The sequence below is a fragment of the Pogona vitticeps genome, chromosome 1 (genome assembly GCF_051106095.1).
Source record: "Pogona vitticeps strain Pit_001003342236 chromosome 1, PviZW2.1, whole genome shotgun sequence".
NCBI lineage: Eukaryota > Metazoa > Chordata > Lepidosauria > Squamata > Agamidae > Pogona > Pogona vitticeps.
In genome coordinates, this window is record NC_135783.1 from 128,584,224 (window position 1) to 128,600,174 (window position 15,951).

The 15,951-nt window shown below is 42.5% G+C and overlaps 1 protein-coding gene across 4 annotated transcripts in view; it reads left to right on the plus strand.

The window, feature by feature from the left end:
- Window positions 1–15,571, plus strand: part of ERICH1 (glutamate rich 1) — a 94,681-nt gene extending 79,110 nt beyond the window's left edge. For 2 of the 4 annotated variants that reach the window (XM_073000795.2, XM_073000792.2), the window contains 3 exons: window positions 676–735; window positions 2,045–2,239; window positions 15,068–15,571. In XM_073000795.2, the coding sequence (XP_072856896.2) occupies window positions 676–735; window positions 2,045–2,239; window positions 15,068–15,141 (329 nt within the window). In that variant the 3' untranslated portion in view covers window positions 15,142–15,571. The remainder of the gene's footprint in view (window positions 1–675; window positions 736–2,044; window positions 2,240–15,067) is intronic. The other 2 variants (XM_073000797.2, XM_020782635.3) reach the window with 1 other exon arrangement.
- Window positions 15,572–15,951: the final 380 nt, after the last annotated feature.

The following is a 15,951-nucleotide window of genomic DNA, read 5'->3' on the forward strand; positions in this document are numbered from 1 at the left end:
ACAAATTTATTGTTTTCTTCTTTGAATATTTTTCTTTCTAGAAATTCAGCAACTAGAAGGGCTGCTCAGGGTTTCATATATGTATACAACCATAATGCATATGAAATATAAAGATGAACGATTTTTAGAAATTTACAGGACACTAAGTATAGTGCAGAGGTTTTCCCTTCATGTTCACCTTTCATCCCAGCTACAGTGGATGCTCCCAGAATCCTAGGAGTGAGATGATCACTGTGGTAAAGGTAAGGTAAGCCCCTTTTCCAGTTCTGCAGATCTGAATGTTCAGTGTGGAGCATTACCAGTATCCATATAGTGTTTTAAAGCTGTTACCATTGGAACAGTTTTATTTGTTGTGAGCCACCTTGGATTCCGTTATTCGGAGAAAGCTTACAAATAATAAATTAATAAATGGCTACCATCTTAATAGTTTGGTTTCAGGTAGCATTTTTCTGACTGTAGAACAGAACTATCAAATATTATAAAGGATACAACGAAAAACACACACACACACATAGAGCTGTGACTGGAATTCATTGTTGTACTAGTGTATTTGTTTTCATTCTGCTTTGCTTTAATTTATTCTGTAGTGTTCTGAAATGCTTAATTTGGAATCGTTTATAAATTCAATAAATAAATAAAGCCGTCTTGCAGTAAGAGTTTGCTCTCTCTGTTTAGGACTCCAATTCTCAGAATTCTTCAAGGACAGAGTTAACGGGATTTCAGCCCACAGTCCAGGTGAACAAAGTGGAGTTTCATGTCACTCATCTGCAAAAGGAACTACCTCCAAGGCTTCCTGTTGTTAATGTGCTCCCTGGGAGTCATAATTCTTTGGGAGGCACCCTCTGTAGAGCCTAACAGGAATGACTTCCAGAAAGCAGCATAGTGACAATGGCAGCTGCTTCTGTACATTAACAACAGGAAGCAAGGGCTGAAGAAAGTTATGCAGCCTCAGAGGTAGTCTGTTCTCCAAGGGAGAAAATTATAGGTGTCTGCAGGTGTATGTTTGTGGGTTGAAACCAAGAATTCTGCCTGGGGAATCCTTGGAGAATTCTGGAAGCTGGCATCTGAAGAACCAAAAGAGCATACCCCTAACTGCAATTTTTCCTATAACATTTCCCACATATTTTCACACAATCCCTTTTTCTCCCTTTCCAAAATATATATGCACTCTGTTCATTTTATGGTTGCATTTTTATTTAAGAATTATTGAATCTGCATTTTGGGGCCAGTTGCCCCGTCACATGACTGGCGACAGCACAAAGGTGACGTTGAATGTGAGAAAGAGTCATCACCTCAAATCTCTTTAAATCAGAATTGGGCAAACGTGGCTCTCAAAACACAGGCTGTCCTCTTTCCACACAACAAAGGTTTTGCAAAGAAACCTCACTGCCAGGAATCTAATTCAAGCATTCAATTTTGGCACCTCTGAGAGCCATTGCATTTCAAAACATTGCTGCACTGCCGTGCCTAGCATCCGTCACCACTGGCTATGCTAACGGGAGTTACAGACTTAACAATACCCGAACGGCACAATTTTCCACCACTGTATTAACTAAGCCAGTTCACACAATTGACTTCTACTCAATAAGGGATGATACAATGAAGTTATGTGTTGTGACAGTGAGAACCAGCCCTCAAATGTGACATAGCATTTCCTCCCAAACGATTTAACTTTTATATAACTGTCACAGATCTTCTGCACACACAGCTAACTGCATTTTCTCAGTGTGTGCTCCCTTTGAGTCCAGAGTACAGTGTGTTGCTGGTCTAGCAATCCGGGATGGGTCTGGCAAGACTGAAGATGACGTATGTTTCAAGAGTATATTTCTGTATCTCCATCTTTCTTGTGCTTCTCAAGTGTGATAATTTCTTGTGCTTCTCAGGTGTGATAATTTCTTCTCTGTACTACATGTGGCAAGATTGAGTGGTCTGTGTTGTAGAAAGAGAAATCGAAACAGGACAGTGACGAGGAAAAAGGAGGGTGTTAAGAACAAGACTTAAAGTATAACCTCCCTTTAAGAAGTCCCTGTTTTCCATTCCTTAGAGCGATCCAAGTGTGCAGAGTCTGCTGTGAGTTCACAGAGCGTTGGTGAGGTTTTACACAGTCTTGAATCGGACAGCGTGTCTTCATCAGATATCACTCTTCTGCATCGCATGAAATCCCTTGTCCTTCTGCAGGATGTTGAGAGAATCAAGGATGCTGTGGAAGAGTTCCGCATGCAGACTGCAATGCCTCCTGGTAGGTTCAGAGCATACAAATGCCCTGCCAAGTGCTCTTTTTCTTGTGGATGCACATTTTCCCTGTACAGGAAAAGCAAATCTGTTCTTCAAGGACATTTTAATTCCTCTCCCCACCCCCTAATTTCACTCTTGTGCAAAAAATATTTGATTCTGGGATGTCTTTCTCTGACCAGATTTTTGTTGTGTGTGCAGAAGAGCTTTTTTCTGAGTTAGCACAACATTCGTATATGAAAAAAGAGAGCTGAGAGCCAGAGTTTTTATACGGCACCACATAATGACTCATGTTACCTCTCAGGCGACATGGAGCAGCTCCACAACCAGAGTTCCTGTGCGAATGCATCTCTGGAGCCAACCCCTAAGTTTTAATGCAGAGTTTTCGAAGGGAGCAAAAGACCCTCAATATTTATTCCTTTGCACTGGGGAAGCTAATGCCTGTGCAATGAAATAAACATGCCTAAGGCTTTATCATGGTGGGGTGCAGAGGGAAAGAACCCATCGTGATCCATTTGTTGATATACTGTGCTTCAGAAGGCAGGCATTTGCCCACCAAATGGATCTCTTGTGCAGCAGGCAGAGATGACTGTTCAGTAGCATGGAACAGGAATGAGGAAGGCATTCAGGAAGCGATCCGTGGCAAAAGAGTAGAAGTTAACGAAGGTAAAAATGTCCCTGTTGTTTTTAATAAATTGCTGTGGAGTATTATATCTTTAGATTACTTTCACTAGAGTAAATGGTAGGAGACTCTTTGCTAGAGATGGGAAACCCCTATATATAGCAGGTGTCCATATCTTGTTGGACTTCAGCTCTTGTCAGTCCTCACTCTTCGCTGTGCTCGCTAGGACTGATCGGACTTGTGGTCTTACAAACCGCACCACCATACCACTCTGAACATGCCCACTTATGTCAGATTTCCAAAGCTAAGCAGAGTCAGTCCTGCTTAGGATTTGAAAGGGAGACAACAATGAAGTGTCAAGGATCTCCAGGTAGGGGGTAGGAAAAATTCCTGCCGGAAACCCTAGAACAGCTGCTGCCAGTCATAGTTGACCATCTTGGCCTTGATGGACCAAAACTCTTGACTCCATATGAGGCAACATCCTGTGTTTCTGTGTAACCTCTGGAGAGTCACATTTTCCCCAGCCTTGCTATAAGTACTTTGGGCTGTTTTTCCATCCTCTGAACTTATCCTGAACATACAGAACTTGAGTCCATCTCATTCAGTACTGATGATATAGATGGCAGCTGTCTAGTGGTTTTGGACAGGAGTCTTTCCCAGTCGAACCTGGAGAAACTGGGGGCTGAACTGAGATCCTCTGCGCATAGAGCATGTCCTGTGCCAGTTCTGTGGTATGAAACTGCGTGACTATGGGCCTAAACTGGCATCTGGATTGCACAGAAAGCCAAAATCTTTTGTTCAGTGTTAGCAAAAGACCGTAAACCTTTTTAAAACATAAAGGTTAAAGGCCTGGTGCATAAATGGAACAGTACTAGAACAAAACAAAAAAGGTGTAACTAAATATGGATGTTTAAACAAACATTAGTGGAGTCTTCTGTGATTGGCTATCTCAGTTTTTCTGCTTGATGCATCTTCTTACAGACATACATTATTTCAATTTGTTCTAACTTGGAGAGCAGGAAATGATGTTTTTTTTTGGTTGTGTATATAAATCTACCCAACTCTTGAGTTTTCAGATCCATCATAAAATCATACACTCTAAGGCTTCCAGCATGACCTTATGATGTTTATGAAGAACTTGTGCCCAGTTTTTTTAAAAAGCAGCCTCTTTATTTTTGGGCCATGTATAAACGTTTGCTCTGGAGTCTCACTCTTACATCTGAGGAACTGGACTTGTCCACAAAAGCTTACGTTAAAATATAGCAGTTAGTCTTTAACGGACAACGATTTATTTTTGTACTTTTTTTTCCTTTTGTTTTTGCCTGAAATGCTAGCACAGACGTAACACAGCTATCCCTTCTAAAACTATGTTTATGAAAAAGTAACTCTTCCAGATTTTCAGTGAGGTTTAAGCCTTCTGTACATGCATGCATGCTTGCCTGTCTTGTGTGTATGCTATACTGCACATGTTCTCTGATGTGCATGAAATTAGCATTGAGATAAATGGGCCCAACCCTCCCTCCTATCCAATCAGCATTGTGCTGAAAATGCTAACAAAGTGTGAGAGAGAAACTCTGCTGTCATGGGATCCACTGCATCCACATGCAAAATTTGATGGACAAGGAAAATTCGAACCAGAGCCTCTCCGTTCCACATTCAGACATACTTTCTATAACCCTAGCAGTGCCTGAATCTTTAAGCGAGTGCATGTAAGCATGCTACTGTATATACAGAGGCCCCACATTATGCTATTGCCTCTTTCCCCTGAGGCGTAAAACGGGCAGCAGCAGGGCATCACAGCTCTGTAAGTCTTCTAGGGAAAAACAAAAATTAAGTTAAAAATATAAGAACAAATTAAAAAGACAATAGATTAGCAGACCCGTAAGCTTGACTCTGCGCCGTTGGCTTCTCCTCTTGTCATTCAGGCATTCTGCAAAATCCCGCTGCCTTTGTCACAGGGGGCGCCTGTGTTCATGCTGCATTAGAGAAGTGGAGCAGCTCTCAGAAGCACTAAAACTGAATGGTTGGCTTGTGTTCCTGGCAGTGAGGTTTCTTTGAAGAGACCTATGTGGAAAGAGGAGGATGATCTGTGAAGACTTATTAGTAGATGGCATTCTTAAAAAGATTCTGTTCTCAGGCCTGCTTATCCGGTGAGGATAACAACAGCCTTCCCAGCCACTTTGCCCCTCTTGTAATGTGAGCCCAGCAATCTGTGTTTTTCTGTGTGCAAAGACATATCATTAATGCCAGAGTCACCCTCCCTAAAATGTTTCAGCATTGTTGCTGTTGGGAGGGCAAAAAAGGCTCTGTTTGTTGCTGAAGCAAAGGCTCAGTGCTTCCCACTCTTTTTATCAGCTTGAGACAGAGAGAAAAAGAGGAAGAAAGGAAATTATGGCTTGCCAACTTCTTGGGTGATCCACAGGGAGTAACCGACGACTCCCATGGTTTGAAAAATTACTTTTTGGACTACAGCTCCCAGAATCCCCTGGCCATGCTGGCTGTGAGATTGTAAGAGATGCAATAACTTTCCCATTGTTTCTGCTTCCCAGAAGCATCAGAAATGCTGATATGGTGATGAAAATATTTTGTTAGAAAAATTGTTCTTTTCCAAAGAGGAACCAGAGCTGTCCTTTTTTATTCTCTTTTGAGAATTCTGTTCTTGTAGAAAATCATTTTTTCCCAACCAGCTGCTTCCATTCATATTCTAATGAAACCAGGCAGACTGTCTGGGACTTGAGGGTAATGCACTGAATGCAAAGGAGTCCCTCTTGGAAGGTACTTCATGCATTGCAGAACATCTGGAAAACAGGAAATGGGTGGCCGCTGCGGAGAACAGATTTTTCCCATGTGGCTTTGAGGTGATCTGTGCTAAGCAAAAGTATAGCAGGGCCACACGTACGGAAGGGCATTGAAAACTCTAAGATTTAGACATCCATTGTCTTGAGAGGTTCTTAAGAAGTCATTTTTCTTTCTAAGCTGTGCACTCCTTTTTCAACCCCTGGGGTCCCCCTTTCTCCTAAATCATCTTGTTAACATTTTCCTTCTTGTTGGCAAGCATCAAGTCAGAAAATAGCCTTGTCTCCTGTTGCCTAGGAAATTATCACCCACTAAAGAGCTAAAAATGTGTTTATGATATGCTTCTTTCTTAAAACAAAATGCAGAGCAGGCCTCTAGCAAGTCATCCTCCATTTATTTGTATATTCCTGCAGGCCAGGAGGCATTATCTGTTGTCACCTACCATGCACACTTTGGGTACTCCGTGTGCACTGGAATTAATTTGAGGGGAAAACGGTACTCACGGAAAGGGAAATTGAACAGGACGCGGCTTAGAAGTGCAATTATACATCAATGAGCACACTGTCAAAAACAGGTTGCCTTTAAAATAAATAGCATTAGTTAGAGGCTATGGGTCTATGCCTGTATTCTCTAACCTGGTGTTCTCCAGATAGCTGTTCTTACAATACAGTGGGGTCTTGACTTAAGAACGGCTTGAGTTAAGAATATTTTGACTTAAGAACCGCTCTCATAGGAAAATATTGACTTGACTTAAGTACTTAGATTTGAGTTAAGAACTGAAAAAAACCATGTGGGAGGCAGGGAAAGTGGAAAATTTGAACTTTCAGTTAACTGTTGGCCGGTGAAAAGGGTGCCTGTCTGCTTCCTCACTCCTCCCAGCGTTTAGAGAGTGGATTGGGAGTCTTCAGACTGCCTGGTACTGCCTGGACTGTATTTTCCCTGCCTTCCCTGAACCTTTCTTGACCTAAGAAAAAAAAGAAACAAAATATCCCCCTCTAGTGGTCGAAGGCAGAATAGCAGTTTCCCATTAGTTTCTATGGACGGAAAAGAGCAGATACGGATCAAATGGTTTTCAATTCATTCCTATGGGAAATGCAGATTTGACTTGAGAACATTTTGACTTGAGAACCGCCTTCCAATACGGATTAAGTTCTCAAGTCAAGACCCCACTGTACTTGTAATGAGAGTTGTAGTCCAGCCCAAGGGAGGACATCAAGTTTAGTGTATAGTGTTGCTGAATGTTAGCTCCAGATCCTTGGCGTCTCAAACCGGGCAAGTACCACTTTTAAAACTGGGTAGAAAGGGGATGCTTACATATATTCTTCTATGGGAAACAACACAGTATCTTCCCATTCGGATTACAGTGGGGTCTCTACTTAAGAACATCTCTACTTAAGAACAATCCAACTTAAGAACAGCTCCATTTGCTAAATTTTGCTTCTACTTGAGAACAGAAATTCAAGATAAGAACAGGGAAAAAAAACCTTTCCTGCTCTTTTTTTAACCTTAGGTCATCTTAGGTTAAAAAAAAATTCTCCCCCTAGTGGTAGAGTACGTATTAACCAGCTTTGCATTAGTTCCTATGGGAACTAATGCTTCAATGTACGAACGCACCTCTACATAACAAAAAAACAGCCAGAACGGATTAATTGGTTTTCAGTCCATTCCTATGGGAAATTTTGCTTCAATTTAAGAACGTTTCAACTTAAGAACACCATTCCAAAACGGATTACGTTCTTAAGTAGAGGTTCCACTGTAGTTTCTATGGAGGGAAAAGAGCAGATACGGATTAAATGGTTTTCAATGCATTCCTATGGGAAATGCAGATTCAACATAAGAACTTTTCAACTTGAGAACCACCTTCCAATATGGATTAAGTTCTTAAGTAGAGACCCCACTTTATAGCAATCTACCCAATTTCTGCCACAACAGGTAAACAGATATAAGTGGATGTTGGGGCATGAGAACTGCAGATCTAAATGCACAAAAATGTCTTCAAGAAGACTATGGTGTAAAAAGTTGAAGAAAGGTATAGGATGGGTCTTTAAGAGATAATTGTTTCATTTCTTGCTTCCAGATATTGAAGGGGTGGTAGAATCTACATCTCTTAAATCTGTGATGAACAGCATCAAATGTATTCTTAGGCTCCACTTCTGTATTCCCATACCTGGCAAGAGCACTGTGCACGTTTTCTCTAAGTATGCACACATAACATGGGGCACGTCCATATCTTTTTATTTTGCTTATGGTCTTCCTGTGACATGTTCAGGTTGCCATGAAAGTATTGTTTCCAGCATATTCGCGAAGGCTTTCACAGCCGGGATCTAATGGTTGTTCTGGGTTTTTCAGACTCTTTGGCCGTGTTCAGAACACGACCAAAGACCCCGAAAAACCCAGAACTATTTTTTCCAGCATCATGCTTTACAGAATGCACCCATAAAATGTAACCAGAGGACTGTTTTTCTATGTCTCTGTCACCAGAAATGAGCCCATTGGTTGGATATGCACTTATATGTCTCCTAGAACAGAGCTTATGTTTTAGAAATTATAGTCTTTCTTGTGTTTATCGTGTTCCTCATTATCTTCATAGTCTTAATCTTCACTTTTTGTTTATTAGGTACCTAAAATTATTTGCCACTTTACAATAAAAAGGCCAAGCCACACTCACAGTTTAATCATCTAAAATACACTGGTCAAGACTACCAGGATAATCTACCTTATGGCCTATATTTTGTTATGTTACATTCTGCTATATTTTGTTATGTTGTGTCTATCCGGTTTGTGTGGTTTATTGTAATTTGGTTCAAATTTATTTTTATTTCTAGTGTTCCCCCTTTTAAACTCAGTTATTCTTTGATTTATTGGGGGAGATAATGGGCATTTTATTTTTGGTTGGGTTTTTATAATTTTGGTTCATTTTATGTAAACCGCTCCAAATAGTGATCTCACTAAATTGGGTGGTGTATAAGCTTAAGAAAAAAAAAAGGAAAGGAAAGAGGATTGGTTAGGGAAGGGAGAGGAAGGGGGAGAAACTGCAAAAGGAAATGCAGAAAAATGGATTTTGAGCTTAAAACGAAGAACCAATAGAATAAGAACAAAGAAAGGAAAAGCATCCATTAAGAAATATTAGGAAACAGATATTAGGAAAAACATATACGAAAAGATGGAGGCCTCCAAACATAAAGAGGGACCAAAATAAACAGCTGGAGGGAACAATGAGAAACCAGAGATTCCAACCAGAAAATTAGATTGAGCAGAGAGAAAAAGCAATACGTACCTAGTAAGAAGTCAAGGAAGAAAAAGAATGAAGAATCTTACAAGTATAAAAAGATGAGACACCGGTAATCAAATGCAGGCTAGGAAAAGGGAGCCAGTGAAGAGGGAAACAGACAGCAACCAAAAAAGAAAACAGCAACATGAGAATCTGAGCTGGGCAGCAGCAGCACTGAGGGATTGACACCTGAAGAGAAAGGTGAGAAACTGGATAGCCAAAAAAGCAGGATCGGAGTAGAACTACTGGACCTCCTGCACAGGGGATTCTGGGAGTTGTGCGCCAAAAGGGTAGTTTTCCCAGTTTCCATCAAGACAAGAGGTAGTTGACATTTTAACTGCACTCATATCTAACCAGAGCTACTCATTTCATGGCATCCTGCCCTCTCTATATCAATAACTATATTTCAGAACAGAGGTCTCCGGTCACACCGGCTAGAAACAACTCAGCTTGTGGCTGCTATTGTTTGTTTGGTGTAAGAAACCCTGTGTTTTTCAGCAGCTCTAGGGCACAGGTGTGCCCCTGTCATATCCAACAGCAAATGGGAAACAGGTGTATGCTTCAGTTCTTCTTTGTGACCTCGGTGAATCCCACCCTGGGTGATTCGCGCCTGCGCGGAGCCTCATCGGAAGATTCTAGAGCTTCTGCAGTAGCAATAAACACATTAGAATATGCCTCTCCTCACCCATATAAGTACTTTGGTGCCAAGCGTTCCCTTTCAGTTTCTTTCAGCTGCCGCATTGAGAGCCTCATAATTCTGCTTCTGTGAGTAAAAGAGAAAGAGATCTTATTCTTGATTCCCTCCTGTTATCAGTCTTTTTTTCTTTTAAACTATTAGATCAAACTCTTTATCATCAGAGATTTTTCTTTTCCCCCTCACTCAGCCTCTGACTTTGGGAACAATCCTTACAGCCAGTTTAAATAGCCCAACCTCCCTGGAGGGTCACTTCCCAAACCAAAGCAATGGAAAAAGCCGTTACTGAATCATCGAAACAACAACCATCGGCTACACCAGCTCATTCCGATTCTCCATCTGCATCGTCTAAGACCTCGAAGACACACAAACCGAAACCCTCGATACCGAAGTCCTTGACTTCGAAAACAACTTCTAAACATCAGAGACCTATTGAAGCTGCTCCAGCTCCAGAGCCTGTTCTTCCTAAACAAGCTAAACAGTCTAAGCCTACAGACATCCCACCACAACCACAACAATTCTCTGAATCAGTTTCGGTCAGATCTCCCTCAGATGATGATAAACTTCCATCCCATCAACCCTGTTCTACAGTCTCCAGAATGGGATGATAGAGTCAACTGACTAACATCCTCTCCTCCCAGTCCACAACCTTCCATTCCTTCCAGCAATCCTTCTGCAGCCCCAGCCTCCCAATGCTTTCCTACTACAACAGATGACGGAAATCACTCTTCACGCTCAGCATTGCCAGCGTCTGTTTATTCTACTGCTATGCCATTGCATCAGCAAGTTCCGTTTTCACATCATAGAGACACAGGCTCTGATATCGACGATCCTTAATATTCATCCTGATCCAAGGACACACGCTCCATTCTGTTACATCAACACAGTTCCTGTCCTCCGGTAAATCCAAGCTCAACACCAAGGTCTATCCCTACCAGTCAAGGTCTGTTGATGCTCAACCACCGTCTTTCGATGTCAACAATCCTCAGCATTGACAGATGTCCATGGACATGCTGCCTCCATCTTTTCTGACTCATAACCAGCAATACCACGGAACTCAGCCTCTCGACATGGAAGTTGATAGACAGTCCGTCGACTCCAGACGTGGCCTTGATGGCTCTGAACCTGGATCTCGGCCGCAAACTCCATCGGTATTACTTACCTCTCCAGAGTCGGATATTGTCACCAGCAGAAGATTTCCGGACCTATGCCCAACTTATAATTTGCATGGCTAAATCCCTTGATCTGCAAATCCACCAACCATCAACAGAACCAGCCAATCATCTATATGATCCGATCTCTAAAAATGCAACCACTCCAGTACACATATCGAGTTGCCATCTCTCCTTAGTACTATGGAGAGGACAAAACCAGCTTCCTCCCATACCATGTCTAAGTGGATTGATAACCTCTATAGAATCCATGACCCAGGAGCCATTTTCCTCCAAAAACAACCAGCTCCAAATTCTATATTTGTCGAAACCTATCAGTCGAGATCTCAACACTGACAATCTCTCATACCACCAAATAAAGACAGCCGGCGAATAGACTCCATGGGTAGATGGCTTTACTCTTCCGGAGACTTCACCATGCGAGTCGCTAATTGTCAAGGAGCCATGGGAGCTTACCAACACTTCCTCTGAGACAACATGTCCACCATTATTGAATCCGTCCCAGAGGATAAAAAGATACTAGCTCAAACCTTCCAACAAGAAGGTCTCTCAGTTGCTAAACAGATGCTTTCTGCCCACGACACCATAGACGCTGCAGCCAAGTCCATGGCCCTATGCCATTTTTCCTGGCTCAGAATGGCAGGCTTAGCCGAAGATGCTCAGGTACGTGTCAAAGACCTCGCCTTCGATGGAGCAGGTCTTTTTCATGTGGAAACTGCCGATATACTAGAAAACGTACAAAAGAAATGTTCAGCAGCCAGACGTTGGGGAGTTTACCCTTCCTATCAGCAACATCCTCAGCAAAATCAATGGAAACAACCCTATAACTTGTACCAGAGATTCCAACAAGACCCTCCACGACAAACCTCTTACAATCCATACTTCAAAAACCAAAGAGCCAAAACCTGGCAGCAGGCTGCCACTAGGCAGAATGACTGGAAACCCAAACACCATTTTTGATGTTCCTCTGACCGAGATCGCCACCCACCCCACCAACCCTGCCCTCTGGAAACACTTGCCTGGATGGGAATCCATCACCACCGATTCCTCGGTACTCTCCATCATCAAAAATGGCTACTGCATCCATTTCTTTGAACTTCCTCCAACAACACACATTGTTACTCCTTTGTCACAAGCCCTGCAAGAAGAAATAATGAATTTACTTCTCAATGATGCCATACAACCTATCTATCAAAAAAACACCGGGTTTTTCTCTCACTGTTTCACCGTCCCCAAGAAATATGGGGGACTTCACCCTATTCTAGATTTAAGATTATTAAACAACTACATCATCACCACAAAATTCCGCATGGTTACTCTAGAACCAGTTCTTCCCTTACTTCGAAAAAATGACTGTTTCACCATCATAGACCTAAGACATGCTTAATTTCATATTGCAATACATCCCGCACACAGAAAATTCCTTCATTTCCAACTTGAATCACAAGCATACCAATTCAAAAGATTCCCATTCGGCCTTGCAACAGCTCTGAGTGTATTCACCAAGTGCATGGTGCCGGTAGCCACCTACCTCAGACTTCAAAACATTCTCGTCTTTCCATATATTGACGACTGGCTCCTTGTAGCACATGCCCGTCACAAAGCTCAACGAGACACCCGTTTCACTCTCACCCTTTTTTGCGATCTCGGTCTAACTATCAATGAACATAAATCAAAATTAAAACCTACAAGGACTATACATTACATAAGTGTGCTCATAGACTTCACATGAGCTCGTGTGTTCCTCCCTACAAAAAAGAGACAGAATCTCTTCACCTTACTTCGTGGCTTCACCTGGCATGCCTTGATACCTGTCTTAATGGTGCAACGAGTTCTAAGTACCATGGCCTCTATTACGTCAGTTGTACAGCATGTGCGTCTCAAAATGAGATCTCTCCAATCCTGGTTTCTGGCCCTATTCGATCCACTGACAGACTCTCCCCACACTCTCCTAAGAGTCACTCCAGAAGTGGCCTCTCAACTTCAATGGTAGCATTCCCATACCAACCTTTCTGTTGGGTGACTGTTCCAGCAACCTTGCCCATGAATACAGGTCACTACTGATGCCAGTCGCACTGGCTGGGGAGCTCATTGTAAATCCCTCACAGTCCACAGCAAATGGTCTCACAGAGAAAAACTGCTCCACATAAACAAGTTGGAGCTACTAGCTGTCATAAAGGCCTGCAAGGCTTTCAGAAACCTTCTTGTAGGAAAAATGGTACAGATCGCCACAGACAACACCACGGCGATGTACTACATCCTAAAGCAAGGAGGCACCCACTCCCCAGGTCTCCTCTACCTAGCGGTCGACCTCTGGGAATGGTGTCTGCAACATCACATCTGTCTCACAGCCTTACACATTGCTGGCCAAGACAATGACCTAACAGACTTGCTCAGCCATACAGATGCCCAAGCTTACAAGTGGGAACTAGATGAATCAGTATTCCATCAACTATGCTGGAAATGGGGCACACCGACTCTCGATCTCTTTGCCTCCTGAGCGAATTGGAAATACCAACTATATTGCTCCCAAGCAGGAATAGGAAAACATTCCCAGGGAGATGCTTTTGTCAGCCGTTAGCCCAAGACTCTTACCTCCCTCTCCTCCACAAAGTTCTTGTCTGTCTACAACAAGACAAAACCAATGCCATTGTTATAGCCCCTTGATGGCCAGGACAAACTTGGTTCCCAGTTCTCCACAGTCTCTCATCAGACATCCACCATCTCCCCCACCTGCCACACCTTCTCACACAGAACAATTCCCAAGTCCTACACCTGGACTTACCTGTCCTGCACCTGGCAGTGTGGAGGATTCTCCCTCATTAATGAATGTTCTTCATCATGCCAAAAAATCAACCACAAGGAAAGCCTACCTGTACAAATGGAAGAAATTTCAATCCTTTACCAAATCTTCCTTATCATCCTCCATCAATCCATCACTTCCACTGTTCTCCGCTTCTTCCTACATCTCACATCCAAGGGCCTCTCCATCTCATCCTTGAGAGTCTGCCTTTCGGCAATAATATTATAACAACCTCCAAATTCTCCAGCAGCAAACTTCTTCAAACATCCAACAACAGAACTTTTTCTGAAAGGGCTCTCTCATATCTACCCAGATACTCAACCTCGCTCCCCACAATGGTCACTAACTCTTGTTTTGAAACAGCTTACCGAGGCTCCTTTTGAGCCATTAGCTACAATTGACTCAAGACTTCTCACCTTTAAAAACAGCATTTCTCGTAGCCATCACCTCAGCTTGACGCGCTAGTGAATTGGCAGCTTTACGCTCTGACTACCCTTATCTACATTTTCCCCCCGATGTGAAGTTATTCATAGACATTTCCTTCCTCCCAAAAATTGTCTCTCAATTTCATCTTGCCCAGCCGATTGTCCTTCCTTCATTTTTTCTGTCACCTTCTTCAAACCAAGAAAAAATACTCCATACGTTGGATGTCAGAAGAGCTCTTGCTTTTTATCTCCAACATACCCAACCTTTTAGACAGTCATCTCGTCTCTTCATAAGCCATCAGCTACCTACAAAAGGCCATCAGGTGACTTCCCAATCTATCTCCAGATGGGTCACCTCTACCATTCATTTGGCTTATCAACTTGCTTGACGACCAACCCCTAGAGTGGTTCACCCTCAATCCACCAGGGCAGTGGCAGCCTCTACAGCCTTTCTCCATGGCGTACCTCTTCCGGACAACTGCACCTCTGCCACTTGGGCACAGCTGTCCACGTTTATCCATCATTATAGACTTGCCCTCTGGCAGAAGTCTGATGAGGCATTTCGATGTGCTGTTCTAGCCTCTACCTTGGTGTGACACCCTGCCTCTGGGTAAGACAGCTTATTAGTCACCCAGGGTGTGATTCACAGATGTCATGAAGAACAACAACATGTTGCCCACTTGTAATTGTAGTTCTTTGAGTGGACCTCTGTGATTCACACATCCCGCCCGTCCTCCCCTCTGTCACACCATTGTTTGCTTACTATTAAGCGGCAGTTGACACAACTGAAAGAGGACGCTTGGCACTAAGGTACTTATACAGGTGGGGATGGGTATATTCTAATGTGTTTATTGCTACCGCAGAAGCTCTAGAATCTTCCATTGAGGCTCCACACAGGCGCGAATCACCCCAGGGTGTGAATCACAGAGGTCCACTCGAAGAACTACAATTACAGATGGCTAACCTGTCCATTTTCAGTGTTATGATAAGGAACTTGTTTTCTCAAAACAATCATATTAATTTCTTATGGAGGATTTCTTTCTTTCTTGCAGACCACGCCAAGGCAATCTCTTCTCTGTTTCTTTACTGGGTTACAGACATCCTTCCCGGAAAGGACAGGAAATAAGCTGAAAGCACAGGTCCATCTGCACAGAGTTACAACCTCATACATGACTCCAAAATGAATCCGAGAACGTTCAGAGATGCCACTCACTTCTGCAAACTGCAACTTCAGCTCAGACACGATTGTTCTTTTCTATCTACTGTAGCAAAAAGTGAATGTTCAGTGTTGGAAATGGTTTCATTTCACCTTGTGCTAGATGAAAAGAGGAACATGTAAGCACTTGTTACCCCTTTAATGTGAACCCCTATTTAGTTTATATTGCTTCTGGATTCACGGGGGGGGAGAAGAGTTTGTGGGAAGACTCATCATTATCACTATTATATTTTTTGGGCAAAGCTAAGTGAACATTAGCTTTCTAATAGTGTTTTTATTGTTTATATTTTGACAAAGTCTATATTTTTATACAAAAAAATTAAAGAGAAGATGCATTTAAGCTGATGCGTTCATTTCTTTTATAACAGGATGTGTAACTTTCACCTTGTATTATACTACACTCCATTTCTACCAGGCTCAACTGCTACGTAGTGGAAAGATTTTGATCCTTCTATTCAAGACGAACAGTTAGCCACTTGTGTCATTGTTTTTTGATTACAGGATTCTACCATCTGCTCTTCACTCAGTGTCAGCAGAGAGAATGGGGTGGGGGTGGGGAGCAACTTTGTCCCGTGCATGAGTATTACGTGCAAGTGAATTATGTAACAGGCATGGCTTTTCTTGTCTTGACATGAGAACACGCACCTGCCAAAGCGTCTTCTTGACATTATGGAAGTGAGAGCTAACTAAAGATATCGATAGATGTATCCAAAATATTAA